The sequence below is a fragment of the Microcebus murinus genome, chromosome 10, assembly GCF_040939455.1.
Source record: "Microcebus murinus isolate Inina chromosome 10, M.murinus_Inina_mat1.0, whole genome shotgun sequence".
Classification (NCBI taxonomy): domain Eukaryota; kingdom Metazoa; phylum Chordata; class Mammalia; order Primates; family Cheirogaleidae; genus Microcebus; species Microcebus murinus.
In genome coordinates, this window is record NC_134113.1 from 34,750,585 (window position 1) to 34,774,275 (window position 23,691).

A 23,691-nucleotide genomic window follows, 5' to 3' on the forward strand; every position below is an offset into this window, starting at 1 on the left:
TCTCACAAAAAATACACATGGTATGAAGATTAAATTGTATTAACTTTTAGACACATTTTAATAATAGGAAATATAAAAAGTCATAAGTGAGAAATGAAATAATCCACAACAACCTTTAGAAAACCCTATTCTAATTATACAGCTGAACTGCCTATGCTATTTTAGGAGCAATAAAGAGGCATTAAACATTGATATTCTTAAAAAAAATGTTTTTGTCTTAAGCATTAAACAGAATTATAATCCCAGTGTAAATTTGCAAAGACTCACTTAATAAGTATTTTCATTTTTCATCAAGGCAATATTGTTATTTAGTTTACTGTTTATTTCTAAAAATTACTTTTGCTATTTTTGAAGTAACTAAAAATGAAATGATACAACACAGGCAACCTCAGTCCATCATCATCTTGTAATTAGCTATATGCATAATTAAAAAAAAAACCTACAGGCTTCTCCCCAGTTTAACTCATTAAAATATTTCAAAACTCTACTTTCAGTGTTCACTGATGAAAGATCAAACCTAGCATTTTAACTACTTCCTCCAGTGCCTACTTTTTAAAATGAAACAAATAGTATATAAACCAACTGCTATGGTTTGGGTATGACTTCTCTGCCCTCACCAAAACTCATGTTGAATTTGAATCCTCAGTGCAGTTGTGTTGGTAAGTGTGGCCTAAAGGAAGGTGTTTGAGTCATGGGAGAGGTGCAGTTATAGTATAATTAAAAAATTATGCTCAGTGCAGTTACAGCAAGTAGCAAGTTCTCATTCAGGTGAGATAGGATTAGTTCTTGTGGGAATGGATTATTTGCCATGAGTAGATGATCATAAAGCCAGGATGCCCCTCATGGTCTCTCTCCTCACATGTCTTCTCCACCATGTTATAATGCAGCACACAAGCCCTCATCAGAAGCCAGAGCTTGATCATCAAAATCATCATTGAAATCAAAAGTTTCACAGCCTGCAAAACTGGTAGCTAAATAAATTTTCTTTATAAATTATCCAAGTATCACGTATTCTGTTACAGCAACACAAAATGGACTAAGAGACCATTATAAAGAAAAAAAAAAAAAAGCAGTGTGCAATATAAACAGCAGAAAATTTTGGACTTAAAAGTTGAAAGGGCTTTTCAAGTTCTTTCTCCAGTAAGTATATTGAAAGTTTCTGATCCATAAAGTGTCTTAAAAATCCTGAACTTCCATTTTCTCAGTCAAATGTAATTGGGATCCTATCTCACCAGAATTGGAGGATGAGCAAAAAATATCAGGGACAAGAAAACAAAAGGTAGATGACAAAGTGTTTGATAAATGTAGTAGGATTCTAAAATTGACAGAAAAACCAAATAACAACAATGCAGATAACAATAGCTTTTTAAAATTCTACACTTTTCTATGGGCCCAGGAAGAATAATGGTAAAATAACATCCTTTTTAAACTAATTGTAATTAAATCATTATTTTTACAATTTGTGTTTCTTTCATCAGTTTGTAAGCTCACTGGAGCCTGTCTTATTCCCTACTGTGTCATTACATCGAGTATGGTGCTCAATAAATACTAAGCTGGAGGTTAGAAGTAAGAGGTTCAGGACTCAACAGTATAAAGCTAAACCCTCGCAAAAGATCATCATAACCCAGAGTATCAATAACAAGAAAATGGGCTACAGGCTCTTAGAGACTCACTGTTAGGAGTTAGACAGGAAAAGAAATGACTGTCAAAAGTCTACATAAAAAAGTACTTCTTGTCAGTAGCATTTATCAATGTGTCAAAGGTGACAATGTGTCACCTTTTAATTTTTCAGGTGTCTGTCTTTAATATCTAATGAATTCCCGTCTACCAGGATTTATAAATAGTAGATACCTTATAACAAATGTTTATTGATTTAAATTGTTCATTCAATGTCTACCAAATTAACTGCTTTGGACCTACAGAAAGATTTATAATATATTCTATCTGAAAAGAATTATTTTTTCAATAATTTTTTAAAAGAGGGACTTCTTGTCTTGATCCTCATTCTTTCGGCAAAATCTTCCTATTGGAGGCACAGGGGAGTCCATAGCAAATCATTTGAATTACAGGCCCACATGAGATACCAAGGCACCAAGTCTTCACCTTTAAGATTTATAAACTGAATTCCAAAAATATTTTTACAATTTGTTTCACGGATGTGGGAATACACGGTAAGCTGGACAAGATGTAAATATAATATTATTACTGATCCCATAGTTTGAAACTTATTTTCTCCATATTCCTTATAACTTTGGATAAAAGAACTGTGAGAAATTGAGTATAAATTATAGACAACATAAAATCTGAGTATTAGAAACATTTTGGGAGTCCATATCAATGGAGTCCATATCAACCTTTTCACTTTACAGGTTAGAATCTGAATCCCAGAGACTGTAGACACGATAGAGCCCAATATTTAACTGATTTATTAAACCATTTGTATAAAGCTCCCTGGCTTTCTTTCTTGCAAGTCAGTCTGAAGAAAATAAAAGTAATCTGCAATACAATTCCTTTCCCCAGACATAAGGCCAGTGGATTCAAAATATAAATAACTGATAGGATCTTTAAATATTGCCTTCTAATTATCATTACAGCCAATACAAATTCCTATAATTCCCTCTGTCTAGTCCCAACTGGATGGTATTTTCCAAGTCACTTCTATCATTAACACGCAAACCAAAAGCACATAATCACCCAAGAGAGTGGGATTTCCCATAGAGCAAAACTTATCCACTCTGGCATTTTCATTGGCATTTGTAAAAGCATTTATAAAAGACTCAAAACACATATATTTCATTTAAACATTTATTTTTAAGCTCAGGAAGTGTTAGCATTCATTCAATCTGTGGATATAAACACCCTAGGAATATATATAGCCAGTAAGTTGGCAAGTAACTGATATGATAATCATAGTTTGTATTTTCTTGAACAAGAAATAAAAATTTAAATGGAACATCCTTTCAGGCAATTTTGCAATGCAGATTCAATTATAGAATGGAAGACATTCCTAACTGAGCTCAATAACCACTGCGCATTACTGTGTATATGGCAATATGATAGATGTTGATGGTAAAAAATGGAAAACAGGCCCTCCCTATTCCAAATTATGTTAGAATTTTATAAAGGAGGTAAACATGTATTTTCAATGTAAATATTTACAGTCTCATAACCACTACCAAATTCAAGCCACCATCATCTCCCACCTGAAAGATCACAATAGTTCTCTAAAGAGTTTCCCTTGCTCTGCTCTGACGACTCTCTAATCTTGTCTTCTTGACATGGTCCAATCCATTACTCTTAGAATAAAAAAGCACTCCTTAGCTTGGTCTATGAGTCCTATGAGCTCTACCTCTGCTTTCCCTGTGGCCTTATCTTTTCCCATTTTTGCACCTGGTTCAGTATGTTCCAGTCACATTAGCTTTCTTTCTCTTCTGGGAATACAAGCTTCATACTGCCTTAGACATTTAAACTTTCTGTTTCCCCTGCCTGAACCTGTCTCTTCAAATAACTTGTTTAAGCTTAGAGTTGCCAAATATCACATATCTGACCACCTTATCTCACTTCCTACCTCATCACCTTCTAAAGAACGACATCATCCTATTTCCTATAAAGCACTACTCACTGTCTGAAAACAGAACAGCACCTAGCAGATGCAGCTTATAAATACTAAAATTAAAAAAAAAGCATTCCCTAAGAATTTTAGGCTAAATCATGACTTATATGTATCTGGTGTTCTCAAACTGCACACAGTTGATTGGCCTACCAATCAAAAATGTTAATTTACTGTCCATTTGCCAATGTTGCATGGAAAAAAACAACTAGAATATATGTGATAGAAGAAAAATGATGACAGTAACCAAGGGATCCAAAATTTACTCACCCACAACTAACATGAATAAGTCAACTTCATTTGTCTAGGCTTCAATCTACTTATTTGTGCTGAGGATTTTATTACATAATTTTAAAATAACTTTCCAGTTCTACAATTCAATCATTTGAAATAGATTCCTCCAAATGAAAATAATCAATATTCTTTTAAATATACATTATTTTTTATAATCTGAGCACAGTGACCATGGTATATCAAGCACCCAGTTAAGGGCTTACTGTCTGTTTATAGCCAATTTTGCCTGAACTCCTCCTTTTAGAAACCTCATTTTGAGTTCTTTCCATTTCTGACTCCAAAGTAGAAATAAATATTAGAAGCAATAAAATTTCATAAAATCCCTAGCATTATAGCTCATAAAATGAGATTTAATTGTGCAGTAATTTCTCTCTTGGCAAATAGTTACACTTCTAATAATGTATGTATGCCAAAAAACTTAATCCAAGGGTACTAAGAAGAACCAGTTTTTATACATGTATGTAAAGACATTTGTTACTTCTTCCTTTCAAATAACATATAAAATAAAAAGTTTGTTAAACTTTCATTCAACTAAATCCAAAAATTCCTCATGGGAGAAATATCCATCTACCACCACTGGAAAAAACATTTCAGAAGTCTGATGTAATGTAAAAATAATTTTTTAAAAAGATAGAAGATAGACGAAGCCAGAGTAAGGAGGCTAACTTTTAAAATTAATAAAAGTGATTTTTTTCAATTGAAATTCAAATAAAGCAGTGATGGCATTTAAAGAAATTGATTGTATAACACCCAAATATATAATATTCCCAATAATATTATGGGAAACAACCTTGGAAGATGTAGTAAGTAGAATTTCTGAGACAAAGAAAATGCAGGCAGCAAGACAGAAAAAAAAATCCTATTTTATAAAATGCTATGACAAGAGGTCCTTTAGCACTCAGGGAAAATAATCATGAATCTACTTCAATGCACAATACAGGTACCAAAAATAGTGGGCATGAGAAAATCTTCATATGGGAAAATCTATGAAAATAGAAATAAATTCTGTAGCAAACTTGAATTAGTTGTCTATCTAAGGACAGCAATAAAACTACATTATGAAACAAAACCAGAAGTGATTATGTAATACCTTGTGTGAGATTACCTCCTGCATTATGCCGGAAAGATAAACCATCAGAACCCTAGCTTTATAAACATATACACACAACAACGTAAATTTTAAAATGGACTTGTAGTTAATAAGTGTATCCTCCATTTTTTTTATTTCCATTCTTCTACACTTGTAGCCTCTCACTGACTTTTTACAAGCTGGAAACTGGGAGAAGGAATTAAATATGATATAAGCATATTAGCTTTATTTCCTTTAGGTTTAATTGCTGTCCACTTTTAAGGTTACTACTTGATAATCTCTAATATATCAAAGCCAACAGTGATTCAAAAAACACTTTTTTCCTCCCAAGGGATTAGCAAGAGCAAATGCCTTTTGGCTCCTTAAAAACATTCCAACCGCAAATGTGGTAGGAATAAGCACATCTTACCTAACACCAAACCATATATATACTTCGCCTCACTAAACAGATGACTCACTACTAATGACAGAGTAGAGTGTCACAGAGCTGTTATGTAAGCTCATTCTGGACTGATTAAGGGCCGGGCTAAACGGAATGAGACAGCCAGGCTTTACAACCTTTACAGCTTATCTTTGGCCTCAATCTTAGGCATTTATAGGCTGGCACACATCCGCATCTTCCAAAAAGCAAGATTTTGAGGCTAAAACTTAAATTTCTAAAACTTCAAAATGCCACTTCTCAAAGATCAATACATTATCTATCATTTAGAATGAAAAGGAAGCCAATATTTTCATTGTAAACTATGCATCAGGCCAGAAGTTAGACGCTTTCTTGATGAGGTCTCGCTTAAACTCCACACTGAACTTGAACAAACCTGGGAAACTGCCTTTCCCATTAAAGTCCTATGGAAGTTACTGAAGGAAGTTACAACACACAGCCCTCTTTCATGTAACTGTTTTGGGTGGGAAGGTAAGAAGACAGCATGAGGTTAAATCTACAACAACGAAAGTCAATCCCTCTGAAAACATTATCAGCAAAACCTAAATCTCACATCGACATTACTAGTACACATGGCAGACGTGGAAAAGACTATCGACCACTCACCATAATGCATGTAGCAGTTTCCTTTGGTGGGATCCAGTTCGATAGCCTTCAAGAAGAACTTCTCAGCCTCGCTCTTACGACCCTGGAAAACAGAGAAATTGGATGATTCAGCAACAGATCATGAGAGATTCTTCACTTCTTGGGTCCAAATGAAGTAAACTAATGTTTACTTGATAATCATCATTTAAAAAAAGTGTTTTATTTTTATCTAAATGGGGATGATCAATGAAAACATGTTGAAAGAGAAGACCAAGGTCTGAACCCTGGGAAACAAGAATAAAGAACAGAAGGAGAGAAGGAACTTTTCAAAAGGATCAAAAAGGAGGAGGCCAGGGAAGTAAGATTAAAAAAATGGTTTCACAGAAACAGTTTTAAGGGAATACTTTCATTTTATATTTTATTTTCTGCCTTTAGGTTACTTCCTCTTAATTCCTTCTTTTTCCCTGTAAAGAACTATGGCCATTTTGCTTTTGAGATGGTCTTCATCACTCACTTTATAGATGAGAAAAGAAGCCAATTTGGTGACCCTCAATCAGCTACTGCTTATTGTTGCTATCATTCAGGACTAAAATTCTCTAATCCAGGATTTAAACTAAAGCCAGGTTAACTTCCTGACTGTGGTTTTAAGTATTAATAAATATTGCCATTGTACTCACACCAATAAAAATAACACCAAAATAAAGGGGGAAATATTTGCATGCAATAAATTGATTTTTCATGAAATGATATCATAATCTAAACAGATTCTAAAACTATACATTGCCCACCTAGCTATTGCTTTGTTGTAACAGAAAGGGGTGGTCCAAAGTCCGCAGACAGCCCTGAGAACAACTTCCCTAGAGCAGTTCTATCTTGTCTGGTGTGGCTAGAAAGAAAATCTATAGTGACTGAGAATGGCAGCAAGGCACTGGGTGGTGTCCAAAGCCATGGACCATGGTACTGAGAAATGGCTTTATCTGCCCATTCCTCCTAATTTATATATTTAATACTATCTACCCATATAAACGTCAGGCATTTTTTTTTCTTACTTCACATATATTTTCACAACCACAGTTATGAAGATCAATTTTCCAAAGTTAGAAGTTATATAATTAACCTAATATTTTACATTGAATGCAACTTTGATCATTTTTCCATACTGCCTTCTCTTGTGCATGTTCTTGTTCAAATTCACCATTGCTACATTCTTCCATTCACTCATTATTCTAGTAGTTGAGACACAGCTCACAGCCTCTACCACCTATAGCTAGTGATAACCAAATGATCAGAAAACTGACTCCCTCATTTCTTCTATCATTTTAATAATGCTACTCCTTTCAGTAACTCCTCTTTAAATCACAAGTCTTAATAAATACCCAATAATTAAAATTTTAAAATTCCCTGGAATGTTTCCCACAACATTTTAACTTCAAAGAGAAAAGAGGAAAGCACAGAGAGAAACAGTATAACAGGAGGGACCCAATCACGTAGGGCCTAACAAAATCCTTGAAGGAGGCTGAAATTTCGTTTTTCTTTTTGGCGAAAATTAGTTTCAATATTGGATGCCACATGTTGCTTTGACTCATCGTTCCTTAGGTAATAACCTACAAAGGGTTGGACAGCCTCCCAAATTGGTGTGGCATCCTTGTGCAGGAGCCATGCTGATCTTCTCTGTATCATTTCACTCTCAGTGCATGCGCTGCTGAAGTAAGCACTGGAATTTCTTTGGACATGAGGGACATGAGAGAAGATTTAATAGAGGTGAAGTCACCTCTATTTATTAATAGAAATGACCTATAACAATATAATCTCATTTACACTTAGAAAAAACACATTCTTGATTTTGGTTGGAAAACTGTAGGGAGGACAGAAGAGAAAACAGACAGACCCCTTAGGAGGTTGTTAATACTCCACAGCTTAGATAAGGGTGACAGCAATGGAGGTGGTGAGAAGTGATTACATTTGGGATCTCTTTTGAAGAGAAGTGGCCAATCAGGTAATAGAAAAAGAAGACTCAAAGATGATTGCACAACTTTTTACGTGGTGTATGTGGGTGAATGCAGGTATTATTTATTCACCTGGGAAAATGACACCTGAGAAAACTGTGGGAGCAAATGTCAGTAGGAAGGTACACACGTAGTAGAGTCATGGAGTTCTGTCTGAGACGCTAGGGCAACTGAGTATGGAAGACTAATTCAGAAAGACTGGCCAAATAGGGTGCCACATACCAGTATGGGGAGGAAATTAGAATACTGGATATCTGGCACCTAGAGTGAGAAGTAAAAGGAGAAGACTTGTAAGAATGCCAAGAAGGGAGCAAAAATGGAAAAGTAATAGCAAAAACAAAAAGAAAAAAAATCTCACCTACTTAGAATTTTAATGTCTTGAATAAAAATATATTAAAATCATTATAAGATATGAACATATGGGACCATTTTAAATAACCACTTCAAATTATAACTATGCCTTTCATAAACATGTTATTTTAAAATCTGATAATTTTTAAAATTCAAGTTTAACTGTTGTTTTCTACACAGCTTTGACAGTATGAGTAAAATTGTTAGATTTTAAAGTATAAACACAGAAGGGCTAAATTCTATAAATATTACATAACTAAAGGTGTTTAGCTGACTCAGATTTCCTGTTATATTACAATTTTCATTTCCTTTCTACATCTGTTCTCTTGTATATTCTACCTTCAAGCTTAAAGGGGTCATCCACATGCACTGTAATAACATTTCAGTGGAGGTGATTTGATAGGATACAACCACATCATAAGCCCCACCTGGGCAAATTACTTAAGCTGTTACACTGTGCTACTATACTAAGCTCAAAGCTAAAAACCACTATCTCATCATAACTCTTATCCATCCATAATCTCAGTTGATGAGAACAGAATTCAGACATTTCATTAAAACATCTGAGGAAGCTAAGATGAAGTAAGTAGAAATTCTGTTTGAATCACATTTGTAATTAAGTTATAGGTAAATATAAGTATATCCTAAAATTTTACTTAAAATTATGCAAATCATTTTGGATATTAAAATGGGCCATTCTCCGACTTTAGAATTATGCATATAATTTATCTTTCCATAACAAACCAAAATATCTGCTTTTAATTAAAACAGTGAAGTTTTAGCAATTCATTCAATTTATTCATTGATTCCCTTAATTTGATAAATTTTATTGAGTACCTCCCATGCATCCAGCACTGTATTAAGCACTAGGATAAAAACCATGAGTAACAGACACAACTTCTGCTCTGGTGAAGCTTGCAAAACTGCAGCTGTTAAGAAGATAGAAAAAACAGTAGATGGGACTTTGACCTCTAAGTTGGTTTGATGTATTCAAAGTATTCAGGGAGGGTTTCCAAAGGAACTGATGTCTGACCTAAAAATCAAAAGATGTATATGATTAACTAATGGAAGGGGAGATAAAAGTATTCTCAGGAGAGGCACAGCAAAGGTAAAATACCTGTGGTAAGAATAAAAGAAGACGAAGAAGAAGAAGAAAAAACCTGCGTGAAGCTCAAGGTGAGTAAAGCAGAGGGGAGTGAAAGTGAAAAAGTAAGCAAGAGCAGAGCATACCTGGCTGATCAGTCATACTAAGATGTATCTGCTGTTTTATATTAATAAATATAACTACGAGGGTAGCAAGGATAACAGAGTGCAATGGGAACAGAAGGGAAGGAGGCAGGTGACAGTAGAGCTATAGTTAATGAACTGGCAGGAGAGAGATTTAGATAAAAGAGACAGAATGACAAGATGGGGACACGGTAAGGAGAGGATGTGAGGAAGGAGGTGGAGTAACAAAGATGACCTCTAGGTTGCTGGACTATGAAACTGAAAGGAAAGTCGTAAATAATGGAAGAGGACCGGGTTTAGGAGGCAAGACCCTGAGCTCAGTTTTGAGAACTGTAGAGATTAACATACCTTTCAGACACCTGAGATGTCAAGGGTGTGTTTGTTAATCAGGTTGAATAAGGGGTTCAAGGTAAAGTGATCTGGTGTCTCAAGCAAACAGTACTAAGTCAATTGTGTCAAATGCTGGAAAATACCCACTGGATTTAGTAACAGATCATTGGTGACCTCAGTAAGGTGTGTTTAATAGGTCTTGAGGTCAGAAGTGGGTAGAATGGGGTGAAGCCAGGTAAGAAAATGGATAGAGCAATTCCAGACAACTCCATCAGTATGCCGGGCTATGAAAGGGAGGGGAGCAGCAGGGCTAGCAGGAGGACACAGACACGTGAGGATTTTGAAAAAGAAACACAGAAAGTCAAAATATAAGTCACAACTGGGCAAACAACTTAATGTATAGGTTTTTTTCTTCTTTTGATTTAAAATTAGAAGGGAAAAGAACCCCCAAAAATCTATTTTTAGAAGTCTCATATAACTTTCCAATTATGGGCATAACCAAATTAAGCCTGCCCAGAATTCTTCAAGCTGAGTCTATTCCTCCTGGGTGCTCTAACAACACTTGATTCCTACTTTTGTTGTGACACTTACCATATGTAGTCTAATTACTGTTTGTAATCTCCTCTTCTAATTGTAAACCACTTTAGGGGAATTGTTTAATCAACACTTAGCCCAGGGCCAGATGCATAGTAGGTGGTCAAAAATGCATGAAGAATGTTAAACATCTTGCAAAAGCAAACACTCAAAAAACACTTCTTAAATGCCTACTCTCCTGGAGAAGTGTTGTTGCCTCAGTGATAGATAGCATAGTTTCCTGTTGTAAATCTGACTAAATCTTGAGGCTTCAGTGATACTTAGAACTTTCTGGCTACTGCCAGCATTGGTAACACCTGCTCTCCACAAGGAAAACAAGAAGCTACATATTTTATCAGTATTCTGTGATCCTTACAATGGCACCAAAAGGTCATGAAAAAATGGTCTCCAACAGGAAACTTTTCTTTGTAGAGATAAAGAGGCCAATGTGATCTCCTTTTAGGGTATTAGTGCAATTAGAAAGGCCTTAAATCTTAGCTGTCAGCGACAACTCTAATCATTCAGGGGACTATGGGTGCAAGGGGTACTCTAGGAGCATGCACTGCATCACTCCACCCAAACTGCAGCAATAGCATGGGAAGCTGCTATGCTGATTGGCTCTCACAGGGCCTGAGCGAGTTCAGAAAACTGAAGAGTTGACACTTGGGCTGCAGAAGTTTAAACCTTGTGGGGATGGTTAGGAAAGCTGCCTTGTAAGAGTGGAAAGGCAGAAGTCCAACAACAGCTGCTTTGCAGCTGGGTCACAACGGAGAGCAAGAAATCCCTCGACACCATAAAAGGTAGCGGATGATGGGAAGGCAATCTCAGTGCTTCCATTTGTCACTGGCAGAGTGCCACTTGCTCTCAAATCCAAATGCTCTTGTAAGAGGATGAAGCCAGATGTAAATAATTCCCTAATTTTTACATATATATATATATATATACATATATATATATGTATACATATATATATATGTATATATATATATATATATTTGTAGAAAGCTTTAGTTGTAAAGGACGTAGAGCGTTATTTAATTTATTTGGACACAAAATTCTTTAACGATTTAGCCAGTACTAAAAGGAGCATAGGCTTTAATAAGAGAAATCTGAGTTCTAGTCTGGTTCTGAGACCACAAAGGTGAACATCCAAAAAAGCCACTAATTTGAACGAGTTTAATTTTCTTTAGTCGTGTATCAAAGGACCTGGGTAAACTGAACTCTATTGGTTACAATTCTCTATTAGAAAAAAATGGCATTAAGTTCAGGGGAAGTGGTTACAAATTTAAAGAAAAGTTAATTTCTTAATTCGTTCTATCCCCTTTTGCTTCCATTGCTTTCCAGTTCACCACAGGGGAGAGGAATTGGCCCTCCCAGGTCTACTAGCTGACACTAAGACTGGGGTAAGACCTAAAGTCAACTGTAGTCCATATTCCATGAATAGACATTTTTTAAAAGAAGACATACAAATGGTCAAGAGTGTATGAAGAAATGCTCAATATCACTAATCAGAGAAATGCAATTAAAATCAGTATGAGATATCATCTTAACCCAGTCAGAATGGCTATCATTAAAAAAGACAAAAAATAACAGGTGTGGTGAAGATGTGGAGAAAGAGAATGCTTACACACTGTTGGTGGGAATGTAAATTGGTACAACTTCTATGGAAAACAATATGGAGATCTCTCAAATAACTAAAAATAGAACTGCTATTCAATCCAGCAATCCCACTACTAGTTATCTATGCAAAAGAAAATAAATCATTATATCAAAAAGATATCTGCACTTCTATGTTTATCACAACACTATTCACAATAGCAAAGATGTGGAATCAACCTTAGTGTCCATCAACAAATGATTGCATAAAGAAAATTTGGTATACAATGGAATAATCTTCAGCCACAAAAAAGAATGAAATCATGTCTTTTGTGGCAAGATGGATGGAACTAGAGGCCAGTGTCTTAAGTGAAACAAGTCAGACACAGAAAGAGAAATAACACATATTATCACTCACAAGCGAGGGCTAAATAATATGTACACGAGGATGTAGGGTGTGGAATGATGGACAATGGAGACTTGGAAGGGTAAGAGAGCTGGATAATGAGAAATCACTTAATGGGTCAATATCTGTTATTCAGATAATGGATACCCTGGAAGGCAACTTCATCACTGCACAATCTATACATCTAGCAAAATTATACTTGTACCCTATACATAAACAAAATAAAAATAAAAATTACACTTGTACCCTATAAATAAAAAAATAATTCAATCAAAGGCAAAAAGAAAAACCTTGTAGTTCATATTCTTTACTAATGAATGAAATTAAAAAAGATGACTTGTGGCCAGGCGTGGTGGCTCACACCTGTAATCCTAGCACTCTGGGAGGCTGAGGTGGGTGGATTGCTCGAGGTCAGGAGTTTGAAACCAGCCTGAGCAAGAGCGAGACCCCCGTCTCTACTATAAATAGAAAGAAATTAATTGGCCAATTAATATATATAGAAAAAATTAGCCGGGCATGGTGGCACATGCTTGTAGTCCCAGCTACTTGCGGGGCTGAGACAGAAGGATCGCTTGAGCCCAGGAATTTGAGGTTGCTGTGAGCTAGGCTGACGCCATGGCACTCACTCTAGCCTGGGCAACAAAGCGAGACTCTGTTTCAAAAAAAAAAAAAAAGATGACTTGTTTATCTTCTGAAAGCAATTTCAAAGTAAAGACGCCCATCAAAGGTAGAATAGCCTAGAAAGATTCTTAAGTAAACTAGGCTATATATATATTGAAAGTGTATAGAGCTCTAAATAATTCTAGTTTTCCTGGAACTACCCTATGCCCATTGTTCTAATGTATTTTTAACAGAATCCCCTTTTTGACTTGGTTAAGAAGTCTAGAGTTACCCTAATTCTTGTTTATCTCTCACAAGAATTTGACTCAGAGAAGTCAAATGGCTCTTATGACACTGCCCTGTCCCACCAGATGAAACCACTGAGCTCCATCAGCAGCATTACTGAGGTATCCCTATGAATTCAGCTCTCCATCTCCAAAAGAGGACATTCACAAAGACATCCTTCCACAGCATAAGACCATGGGAATTTAAGCATAATGAAGTTTCCATTTGTCTTCTCTCCTTACCAAAACACATTCTTCAAGTATTAATAGTTTGTTGTTATAGCATACTGCAATCCTCCTTTTTCTAGAAGGTTATATAGTAAGAACAGAAACATTATAGAGTAGTTTACTACGCACCAGGCATTGTTCTAAGCACTTTATACATATTGTCACAAATATTCATAACACACCTGAGATACTACTATAATCCCTGTTTACAAAAGAAGAAACTGAGGCACGGAGAGGTTAAATACCTTGCTCAAGGTACAGAAGAGCTTGATCTGGCAGAGCTGGGATTCAAACAGAGACAATCTGGCTTCATAATGTGTGCTATTACATTATAGGAATGTTCCAGAAGTTTACTACCAAGAATCATCATGTTATTTAAATATAAACTTCATGGAGTAGCTTAAAGAAAAACTCATGCATCCATCCATTCTTCATCATGTACAGAGAATACCTACTATATGCCTGGCATCCTGTAAAAGTAAAGGTAAAGATAAAATAATTCCCGCTCATAAACACAGTGTAATATCGTGCCAACTCTAGAGGTGGGTCCTTACCAATTGAATATTTTACTTAAAAGGGCACTCATGTGACATATGCACAGTAAGCAACTAAGGAGGAAACAGAGACCAGGGCATCTATTCTGCCTGAGAGAGTCAGGGGAGGATTTAAAAAGGAGGAGGCATATTTAAGCTGACTCCAGATGGGGGAAAAGTCAGCCAAGCAAAAAAGCAATGGACTATCTAGTCAGTCCAAGTTCTGGTTGCTTAAAATTTCTCTTTACAAGATCCAAATTAGAGAAGATTATTTAGAAATTCTGTCTATTGGAAATTTTTTTTCATATTTTAACACCATTTAAAAGGACTTGCCGCTTACAGATGATAATTTGATACCAGCCAACTCAAAACACATTTATTTGACAATACAAGATTACTTAACAACTAAATTTAACCAGATTTCTACTTTCTGCCAAGCTAATGATTCCTGAGCCACCTTCTGCAAATGATAATTTTCTGCTACTTACAAAGAACAAACTACAGAAAACAGCAATGTTTAGTAAGCAATACTCATTCGCTTTCACTTCTAGAGTGTGAAGTGACTAGAGGTAGTGTATTTAGAATCATAGGAACCTTTAAACTAGGTGGAAAGGAGAAAACACACATAAATGGCCAGGTCTGGCATGTTACCAGCAGAACAAGTCTGTATGTATAAATACAAATGACAAGCATATCGCCGGACTGGACCCGTCCCAAGTGCTAGCATTATGGTATGCTAGTTGAAGCACACACATGGTTTTGGCATTATTACAAAATAAAATTCTCTCTCTTTCTGACAGAGAAAATGTGTAATTTCACAATGGGCCACTAATAGGAAAAAAATTGAGTACAGAGGTGACATGGTGATGTAGAACAGAATGTCTGAACTTCTTTGCTGCTAGACAGACAATCTAACAGTAGTCCAACTCAGGGCTAAGTTATCACTGTCAACCTCTAAGATGTCCTTGTCCTTGGTAGGAAAAATGTGTGATGTACGCTGTACAGGACTCACTAAACATTAACCTCCCGAATTGTCTTCATCACATTGTGCAGGTTAATTGTCACCTGAGTTGGCAGGCTTATCTTTGAGATGTAAGAGCAACTGAACTAACATTCTCAATCATCAGAGATGCAGTCCCCAACTCCTGGGGCCATGGACCAGTACTAGTCTGTTTGTGGCCTGTTAGGAACTGAGCCTCACAGCAGGAGGTGAGCAGCAGCAGGTTGAGTGAGTGAAGCTTCATATGTGTTTACAGCAGCTCCCCATTAATAGTGTCACTACATAAGCTCCACCTCCGGTCAGATCAGTGGCAGCTTGAGATTCTCTTAGGAGCGTGAACCCTAGTATAAACTGCACACGTGAGGGATTTAGGATGCGTGGTCCTTATGAGGATCTAATGCCTGATGATATGAAGTGGAGCTGAGGTGGTGATACTAACACTGGGGAGTGGCTGCAAATACACATTATCATTAGCAGGGAGGTTTGACTGCACAATAAATGTAATGTGCTTAAATCATCCCGAAACCATTCCCTGCATGCAACCCCCCAAAGTCCATGGAAAAAACCGTCTTCCATGAAACCAGGAGGGCCAAAAAGGTTGGAGACCACAGCATTAGGCAGTTTTACCAAATGCAGAGGTATATTTTAACAAGTAGGTTGGCAGTTTAGTTAACATAACATAATTCGTTGCACAAATGCTATAAATACAGTGCAAGCTTTGGAAGAAACATGTCAACTGGCTCGACTTCCCAAAATATAGTAGTAAGCACGTAAACATTGGGTTTATGTGGTGTAATGTTATGGAAAACACAAAAATGGAGCTTTGAAGATGTAGGGGGATCTAAGCTATTACATTTTTAAATCATTTAAAGTCATTTCTATTTTAAAATAAGCACTGATGTGTTATTTAAAAAGTATTAGCATAGAGGAAAGAACATGGGCTTGGGAATCTGACTTGAGTTTGATTATCTCCTCAAGGACGATCTGCAGAATAGCTGGGCTACATGGGCAAGTTACTGAACATTTCAAGAAATTCAGTTCCTTCTAGGGATAATGATGATATTTCTTGATGAAGTTTGTCACTGAGACAGTACACATATAGCTCTTACATCAGTGCACAACACATAGTAAGCGCTCAGCAAATGTTAGCTGTCATGATCTTTGTGTAACAGACACACCAGTAGCTAAAGTACAGCATCATACAAGGATTAAATGAGGTAAAACATATTTAAGAAGTATAGCACAACAACACTTTGTGAGCACTCAAAAAAAAGTTCTCGGCCGGGCGCAGTGGCTCACGCCTGTAATCCTAGCATTCTGGGAGGCTGAGGTGGGTGGATAGCTCGAGGTCAGGAGTTCGAAACCAGCCTGAGCAAGAGCGAGACCCCGACTCTACTATAAATACAAAGAAATTAATTGGCCGGCTAATATATAGAGAAAAAATTAGCCGGGCATGGTGGCACATGCCTGTAGTCCCAGCTACTCGCTCGGGAGGCTGAGGCAGAAGGATCACTTGAGCCCAGGAGTTTGAGGTTGCTGTGAGTTAGGCTGACGCCCCGGCACTCACTCTAGCCTGGGCAACAGAGTGAGACTCTGTCTCAAAAAAATAAAAAAGTTCTCTTTTTAACTAGGCCTTTTATACCTAAATCCATTTACCCAAAGGCAAATCATGGATGTATATGATTATTTTTGATGTATTTAAAATAGCATTCTTGTAATATACCCACATAAAGAACTCTGATATAAAATACTTCCTTATCAACCAAATTGTCTCTTATTCTGGAATGTCTTAGTAGACTATAAGCAAAATTTGACTTTAGGATTCAGGGAATTTGAAAAAAATATAAAACAGGGACCAAAGTTGGAAACTGAAGGTACAGTTAAAAGAACTTAGAACTCACTTTTGATCAAACTGGAAAAACCATATAAATACTGGTGACAGTTTAAGAATATATACCCCCTTCCTCATGTACCTCCCCATCCAGAAATATGTATTTCCAAAAGGACCATTCTCTTTTTGAAATGTTGACATGATTTGGCAAACTCAGGTTGAAGTAGTTGGCAGAGTTCAAGCTGCTACCAAACTTTAGATGAACATGTTAATATTTATTTTAAAAAATATAATAAAATAAAAAATGCTGGATAGGCAATGGAAAGAAAAATAAAATTCAAAAAACACCCAAAGACAACATTATATCCAGCACATAGCTTCTGTACTGAAGGATAAGAAACAGAGTAGAAAAGGCAGTTTTAAGTATTGCTAGAATAAGTGGGTTAAGAATCAAATGAAGTTAGAAAAGTAAGAGTAAAATAAGCTATGTACCTAAAAGAAGGGCCACTTAAAATAAATCCTATTATGTCTCAAAAAGATTTTATACAACTGTACATATTCTTTTGGAAAGTTGTTTAAGTTTTGGATTGCTTAAAATAACAATAACTAATCCATTCATTTCACAAATGTTTGAATATCTACAATGCCAATACAAAAACAAATATTTCTCAGATTTCCAAATGAAGATTTCTTAAATGTCTTTTAGTACAGTAGTTATATTTGATATTTGTAATAACTGTGCTACAAACTGAGCATTAGGTTAAGCAAATTTAATACTTTCTAAGATCACAATGAACTTCAGCAAAACAATAACACAACCCTAAAAAGAAAAGGTTGCTTCTTCTATAATCTTTACCAGCATAAATTCAACCTTATCACTTCCTGTGGAAAGTATTTCATATTGCTGTCATCCCATCAAATTTATATATAAAGCTGATTATTCAGGTAAAATACATAAATATTATGATAATTTCTATAAAAGATCATATTATTGGTGACTGCCATACATTATACTTAACAAAAGAATAGAGAATTATCTGTTTTCTATTATACCTGTCAGAAAAATACTATATATATTCATTATCATCACCACTACTGTTCATGAAATTCTACAAATTCCCTCCAAAGTGAATGGCATATTAAACACTCTTCTCAGATTCTGTTCTAAGGTTATCAGAGTAAAACACATGTCCAGAAGATCAAACTCTACTATGTTTTCAAATGGGAAAAAAAAGGAATACAGTCAATTTTGTATTTTTTTACTCCTATCTTCCAGTATTATAGGATTATTATTTCTATAGTCATAGGAATACAATAAAATTTCTGAGAAAAAAAAAAGACATTGTTTTATATTCAAAAATGTTATACAACTATTTGACCCTTTAAATTCACTCTTCAATCCCTTCTTAATGCTGAGGATTTCTGCCAACAGAATTTTAACCAATAGAATAAAATTAAATAAAGGTCTCATTTTTTACTCATTTTAACCCACTTAAAGTATCATTTTTCCCTGTCTAATTATCTGTGTAAACTTTCACCTTTGCCAATTATCCCTTCAAACTTTATTTTTCATTCTTTCACCCTTTCCTTCCACCATGCAATACTGAATTAATTTTCTTTGTTCCAGAAAGAAAAAGCCCTTTCTCAGCATCTAAAAAAAAAAAAAATAAAAAAAAAAAAAAATAAATAGGCCGGGCGTGGTGGCTCACGCCTGTAATCCTAGCACTCTGGGAGGCCGAGGCGGGCGGATTGCTCGAGGTCAGGAGTTCAAAACCAGCCTGAGCAAGACCCCGTCTCTACCAAAATATAGAAAGAAATTAATTGACTAACTAAAAATATATATACAAAAAAAAATTAGCCGGGCATGGTGGCGCATGCCTGTAGTCCCAGCTACTAGGGAGGCTGAGGCAGTAGGATCGCTGAGCCCAGGAGATTGAGGTTGCTGTGAGCCAGGCTGACGCCATGGCACTCACTCTAGCCTGGCAAGAAAGTGAGACTCTGTCTCAAAAAAAAAAAAAAAAAAAAAAAAAAAAAAATAAAAAAATAAATACATATGTCTGAACTGATACCCTAGAGTAGCTCTCAGTCTAGTGGGCAAGACTGCTATGAAAATGGCCAATGAAAATAAAAGGTGACATACTTACTCTCATGGGAGTGCAGACAATAGAAAAATTAACTCAGTGGGGAGAGGCAGTGATGTGTCAGTGTGTGTTATGGCCTGACTGAAAGATGTGTGAACTGAGTCAATCTCTGCTTTGGAGTTACTTACATTCATTTAACCTACATTCATTTGACAAATATTTACAACTATGTGCTAACTACCAAGCTAAAAACAGTGATGGACATGGTACCTACTGTAAAAAACAAAATAAAGCAAACAATAATAGTATATTAGGATTCAGTTATTATGTAAGTATTCACGTGCAATAAGAAACCAGAAAGAGAAGTTGTGAGGCTGCCTGGAAGAATTAATGACTATTTTACGAATGAGAGAGTGTTTGAGATGAAGCTACATGGATGGGTAGAACTGTGCTGAGTGGTAGGAAAAAGACATTACAGACCAAGGCAACAGCATGTTTGGGAAAAAAAGAAGAAATAAGGGGATATTACATACTTATGGAGTCTCCAGAAGTTGCATATTGTAGAGGATGATGGCTGTTGAGGCTGAACAAGGCAGGCTATGGCCAAATAATAATGTTTCATGTCATACAAAGACATAACGACGACAGTATTGTTGTTACTTCTAATGGTTAACATTTGAGTCCTTACAATACGCCTACCAGGCAGTGTTTTAAATGCTTTACGTGCATGCATAGACTCATTTAACCCCTCAACAAGAAAATGTTTTTGCCCTCATTTTATAGACAAGAAGGATGAGACAGAGAGAAGTTAAATAACTTAACCAAAATCCTAGAGCGAGTAAATGGTGGAACAAGGCAGGCAGTCCAGAACCAGTGTTCACATAGGCACACCCCTCTATGATGGAGAGCTAGTGGGTGGAGAAGGAAGGCAGGCTTCATGATCAAATATATTTTTCTAAATATCTGTCTCCATACTTTTGAAAGATTAAGAAAGCTTCTACTGAGCATTTACTGCATACATTATGCTTTGTCGTCCCATGGGAAAAGAATATGAATATGACATATCCCATGAAAGCATGTGACTTCTGATATACTCAGACATAGATATAGACACAGAGATTGGGCTAAAGAGAAACAGAGAGAAAGCATGTGTGCACAATACTAGCGGCTCCAATGTAATGTTAGACAATCTATGGTAAGTGCTTAAGTTTTCAGAGTCTTAAGAGTATTAGAAAGGAGGAGATTAGTTCTCACAAAAGTCTATAGGAAAAAAAAAATTTCTGAATCAGGTCATAAAAAATTCCATCACTCCTGTCCTTATCAAAAATTGAAAAAAACTTAAAACTGAAAATCAATGATTTTTCTTGCATCAAGAGAATTGAGTTGCAAGGTAAGCCACCACCCCAAAATGTGGAGACAGGCAATTCTAAAGAGTCACAGTAGAGATTTGCTTACCTGATGCAGAAGCCAACAGAGCCCAAAAACTGGCAGGCACAGTCGGGTGGTAATTTTGACAATTTTCTGGGGGCTGAGTGAAGACTGTCATGAGAGAGAGATTCCTGAGTACCACAGTCTTGGGGGGTCCTCAACCATTCATAGGCTTTACCTCCAGGAAACTGACCAAGTTCTCATAGTGAAGAAACAGAAAAGATTCTCCTTCCTGGTGATGGAAGCAGAAGACTAAGCCTTGTGAAATAGATCCAGAGCCTTCTCAGTGACAAAGGCCTGCTTCCTTGGTGAAAGACTTTATTGAAGCCTTTTCCCAAAGCTACAGATAAGGGCATTCTTCTCACTTCATCCCCGTCTATGCATTCTGTCTTGCCTAAGGTGATGAGTGAGAAGGAGCTACATAAGCAGAAAACCTTGTGAAAGTCATAAGAAAGAGACACAGACTCACTCAGAGACAGAGATTTAACTGACTAATTACTGAATGTTCCTCTCCCCCATACTTCACCACCACAACAGCAGGGCTCCACCACAACCAGGGTGTGACAATGGTGACGTGCATCTGAAAGAGCTGCAAGACACAGAGTCTCTCTGAGAAAGATTACGAAGGGAAATCTAAAGCCATGACATGAGATAAAAATAAGGACAGAAGAGGAATTTGAAGCTCCAAGCACCTATAGCTACAACAAACACTAAACAAGGCCAAACTCATAGCCAGATTAACATAAATCCTTACATTAAAGGCCTATTAATTTCAGCTCCTACTACCCAATTCAACATTTCCAGCATTCTACAGAAAATCATGACACAGACCAAAAGACAAGAAACATAAAGTCCAAAGACATAAAGTAAGCATCAGAACCAGACTCATAAATTGTAATACAAAACAGATTTTTAAATTATCAGATAGATAACTTAAAATAATTATAATTACCATGTTAATCTCTTTAATGGGAAAAGGTGACAATATGCAAGAATAGATGGTTAATGTAAACAGGGAGAAATTCTAAGAAAAAATCAAAAGGAAATGCTAGCAATCAAAAACACTAACAAAAATGAAGAATGCCTTTGACGGGCTCATTAGAAGACCCACATAGCCAAGGAAAGAATCAGTGAGCTTGATGATAGATCCATAGAAACTTGCCAAACTGAAATGCAATGAGTAAAAGGATGAAAGGTACAGAACAATCAATAACTATGGGAAAATTTCAAAGTATTTAACATATATATAATTAGAGTATCAGAAGGAGAAGAAAGAAGACAGAGCTGATGTAATAATGATTGAGGACTTTCTAGAATTAATGAAAGACACCAAATCACAGATTCAAAAAGCTCAGAGAACACCAAGCAAGATAAATTCCCAAAATACTAAGCCTAGCCATATTATACTGAAACTGTAGAAAGCCAAATAAAAAGAGAAAATCTTGAAAGAAGTCAGAGGGGGAAAAAAAACACCCTACATATGGAGGAACAAGTTTAAGAATTATAGTGGACTTCTCATCAGAAACATAAAATATTCAAAATGTTGGGGGGAAAAAAAACAAAACTCATAAACCTATAATTTTATATCCACTGAAATTATCCTTTAAAAGTGAAGCAAAACTGTATATATTCTAGATGCAAAAAATGAGGGAATTTACTACAAGCAGACTTCCCTGTAAGAAATATTAAAGGACATTCTTCAAAAAGGAGGAAAATGTATAAGATAGAAACTTGGCTCTACATAAAGAAATGAAGAGTGTTATAAACAATACATGAAGGTGAAATAAAATATTTTTCCTTAGCTTATCTAAAGGATATTTGTTTAAAGAAATAATAGTAATAATTTACAAGGTGATTCTGGCATGTAAGTAAGCAAAGTGGATGACAGCACTGTCATAAAGGGCATGAGGGAGGAATTGGGGACACTCCATTGTAAGGTAACTGTATACACATGAAGCAGTTTAATGTTAAAGGTGTACTTAGATTAGTTTAAAATTCCAGGGCAACCAACTATGAAACTTTTAAAAAATATATACTTATACTTTTAAAAAAATATATACTGATACTTAAGGAGAGGATATAAAATGAAATCATACAAAACGCTAAATTAAAACCACAAAATGAAGTATTAATAATAGGATACAGCAAAAGTAGTACTAAGATGGGATTATATGATGGTAAATGTATATATTCAAAAGGAAGATCTCAAATCAATCATCTGTCTTTATACCTCAAAGAACTATAAAAAGAACAAATTAAGCCGAAAGTTAGCAGAAGGAAGGAAATGATAACGAGCAGAACTAAAATAAATGAAATAGAGAATAGAAAATAGAAAAAAACAAAACCAAATTAAGTCAGTTTTTTTTGAGAAAGTAAAATTGACATACTTAGCTAGACTAAGAAAAAAGATCGAAATAACAAAAATAGAAAATCAAAGAGGAGACATTAAGTCCATAGCTAACACAACTGATAGTACAGAAATAAAAAGTATCCTAAGAGACTGTGATCTATTATACACCCACAAATTGGATAATCTAAAAGAAATTGATAAATTTCTAAATATACAGAGCCTACAAAGACTGAATCAAAAAATAAAAAATATGAATAAATTTATAACTACAAAGGGAAACTGATCAGTAATTAACACCCCCCCCAAAAAAAAAAAGAAAAAAAAACTAGGACCAGATGTCTTCACTTCTGTCAAGTATTTAAAGAAGAAGTAATGCCAATACTTCTAAAACTTTTCTAAAAGATAGAAGAGGAGGTCACACTTCTGAACTCACTATGAGATCAGCATTATCCTGATATCAATACCAGACAAACATACTACTGAAAAATGAAAAAAAAGACCAATATTGCTAATGAATACCAATGCAAAAAATCCTCAACAAAATATTAGCAGACCAAATTCAATAACACATTAAAAGGATTATATACCACGATCAAGGGGGATTTATTGCTGGAATCCAAGAATGATTCAATATACAAAAATCAATCAATGTAACACACCATATTAACAGAATGAAGGGCAAAAATCACATCATCTCGATTGATGCAGATAAAGTATTTGACACAGTTCAACACTGTTTCATGAAAAAACATCAAGAAACGAGGGATAGAAGTAAATTATCTCAACATAATAAAGGCCATATAAGTAAAGTCCACAGCTAATACCATATCCAATGGTCAAAAACTGAAA

General features: G+C 35.6%; 1 protein-coding gene and 1 non-coding gene across 3 annotated transcripts in view; both read right to left on the bottom strand.

The window, feature by feature from the left end:
• Positions 1-23,691, bottom strand: part of TMTC2 (transmembrane O-mannosyltransferase targeting cadherins 2) — a 378,826-nt gene that overhangs the window by 86,181 nt on the left and 268,954 nt on the right. For both annotated transcript variants that reach the window (XM_012749530.3, XM_012749528.3), the window contains one exon: positions 6,040-6,121. In XM_012749530.3, coding sequence (XP_012604984.1) covers positions 6,040-6,121 — 82 coding nt within the window. The remainder of the gene's footprint in view (positions 1-6,039; positions 6,122-23,691) is intronic.
• Positions 7,627-7,733, bottom strand: LOC142873542 (U6 spliceosomal RNA). Its single transcript, XR_012921557.1, has one exon. It is a non-coding gene; the product is annotated as a U6 spliceosomal RNA (small nuclear RNA).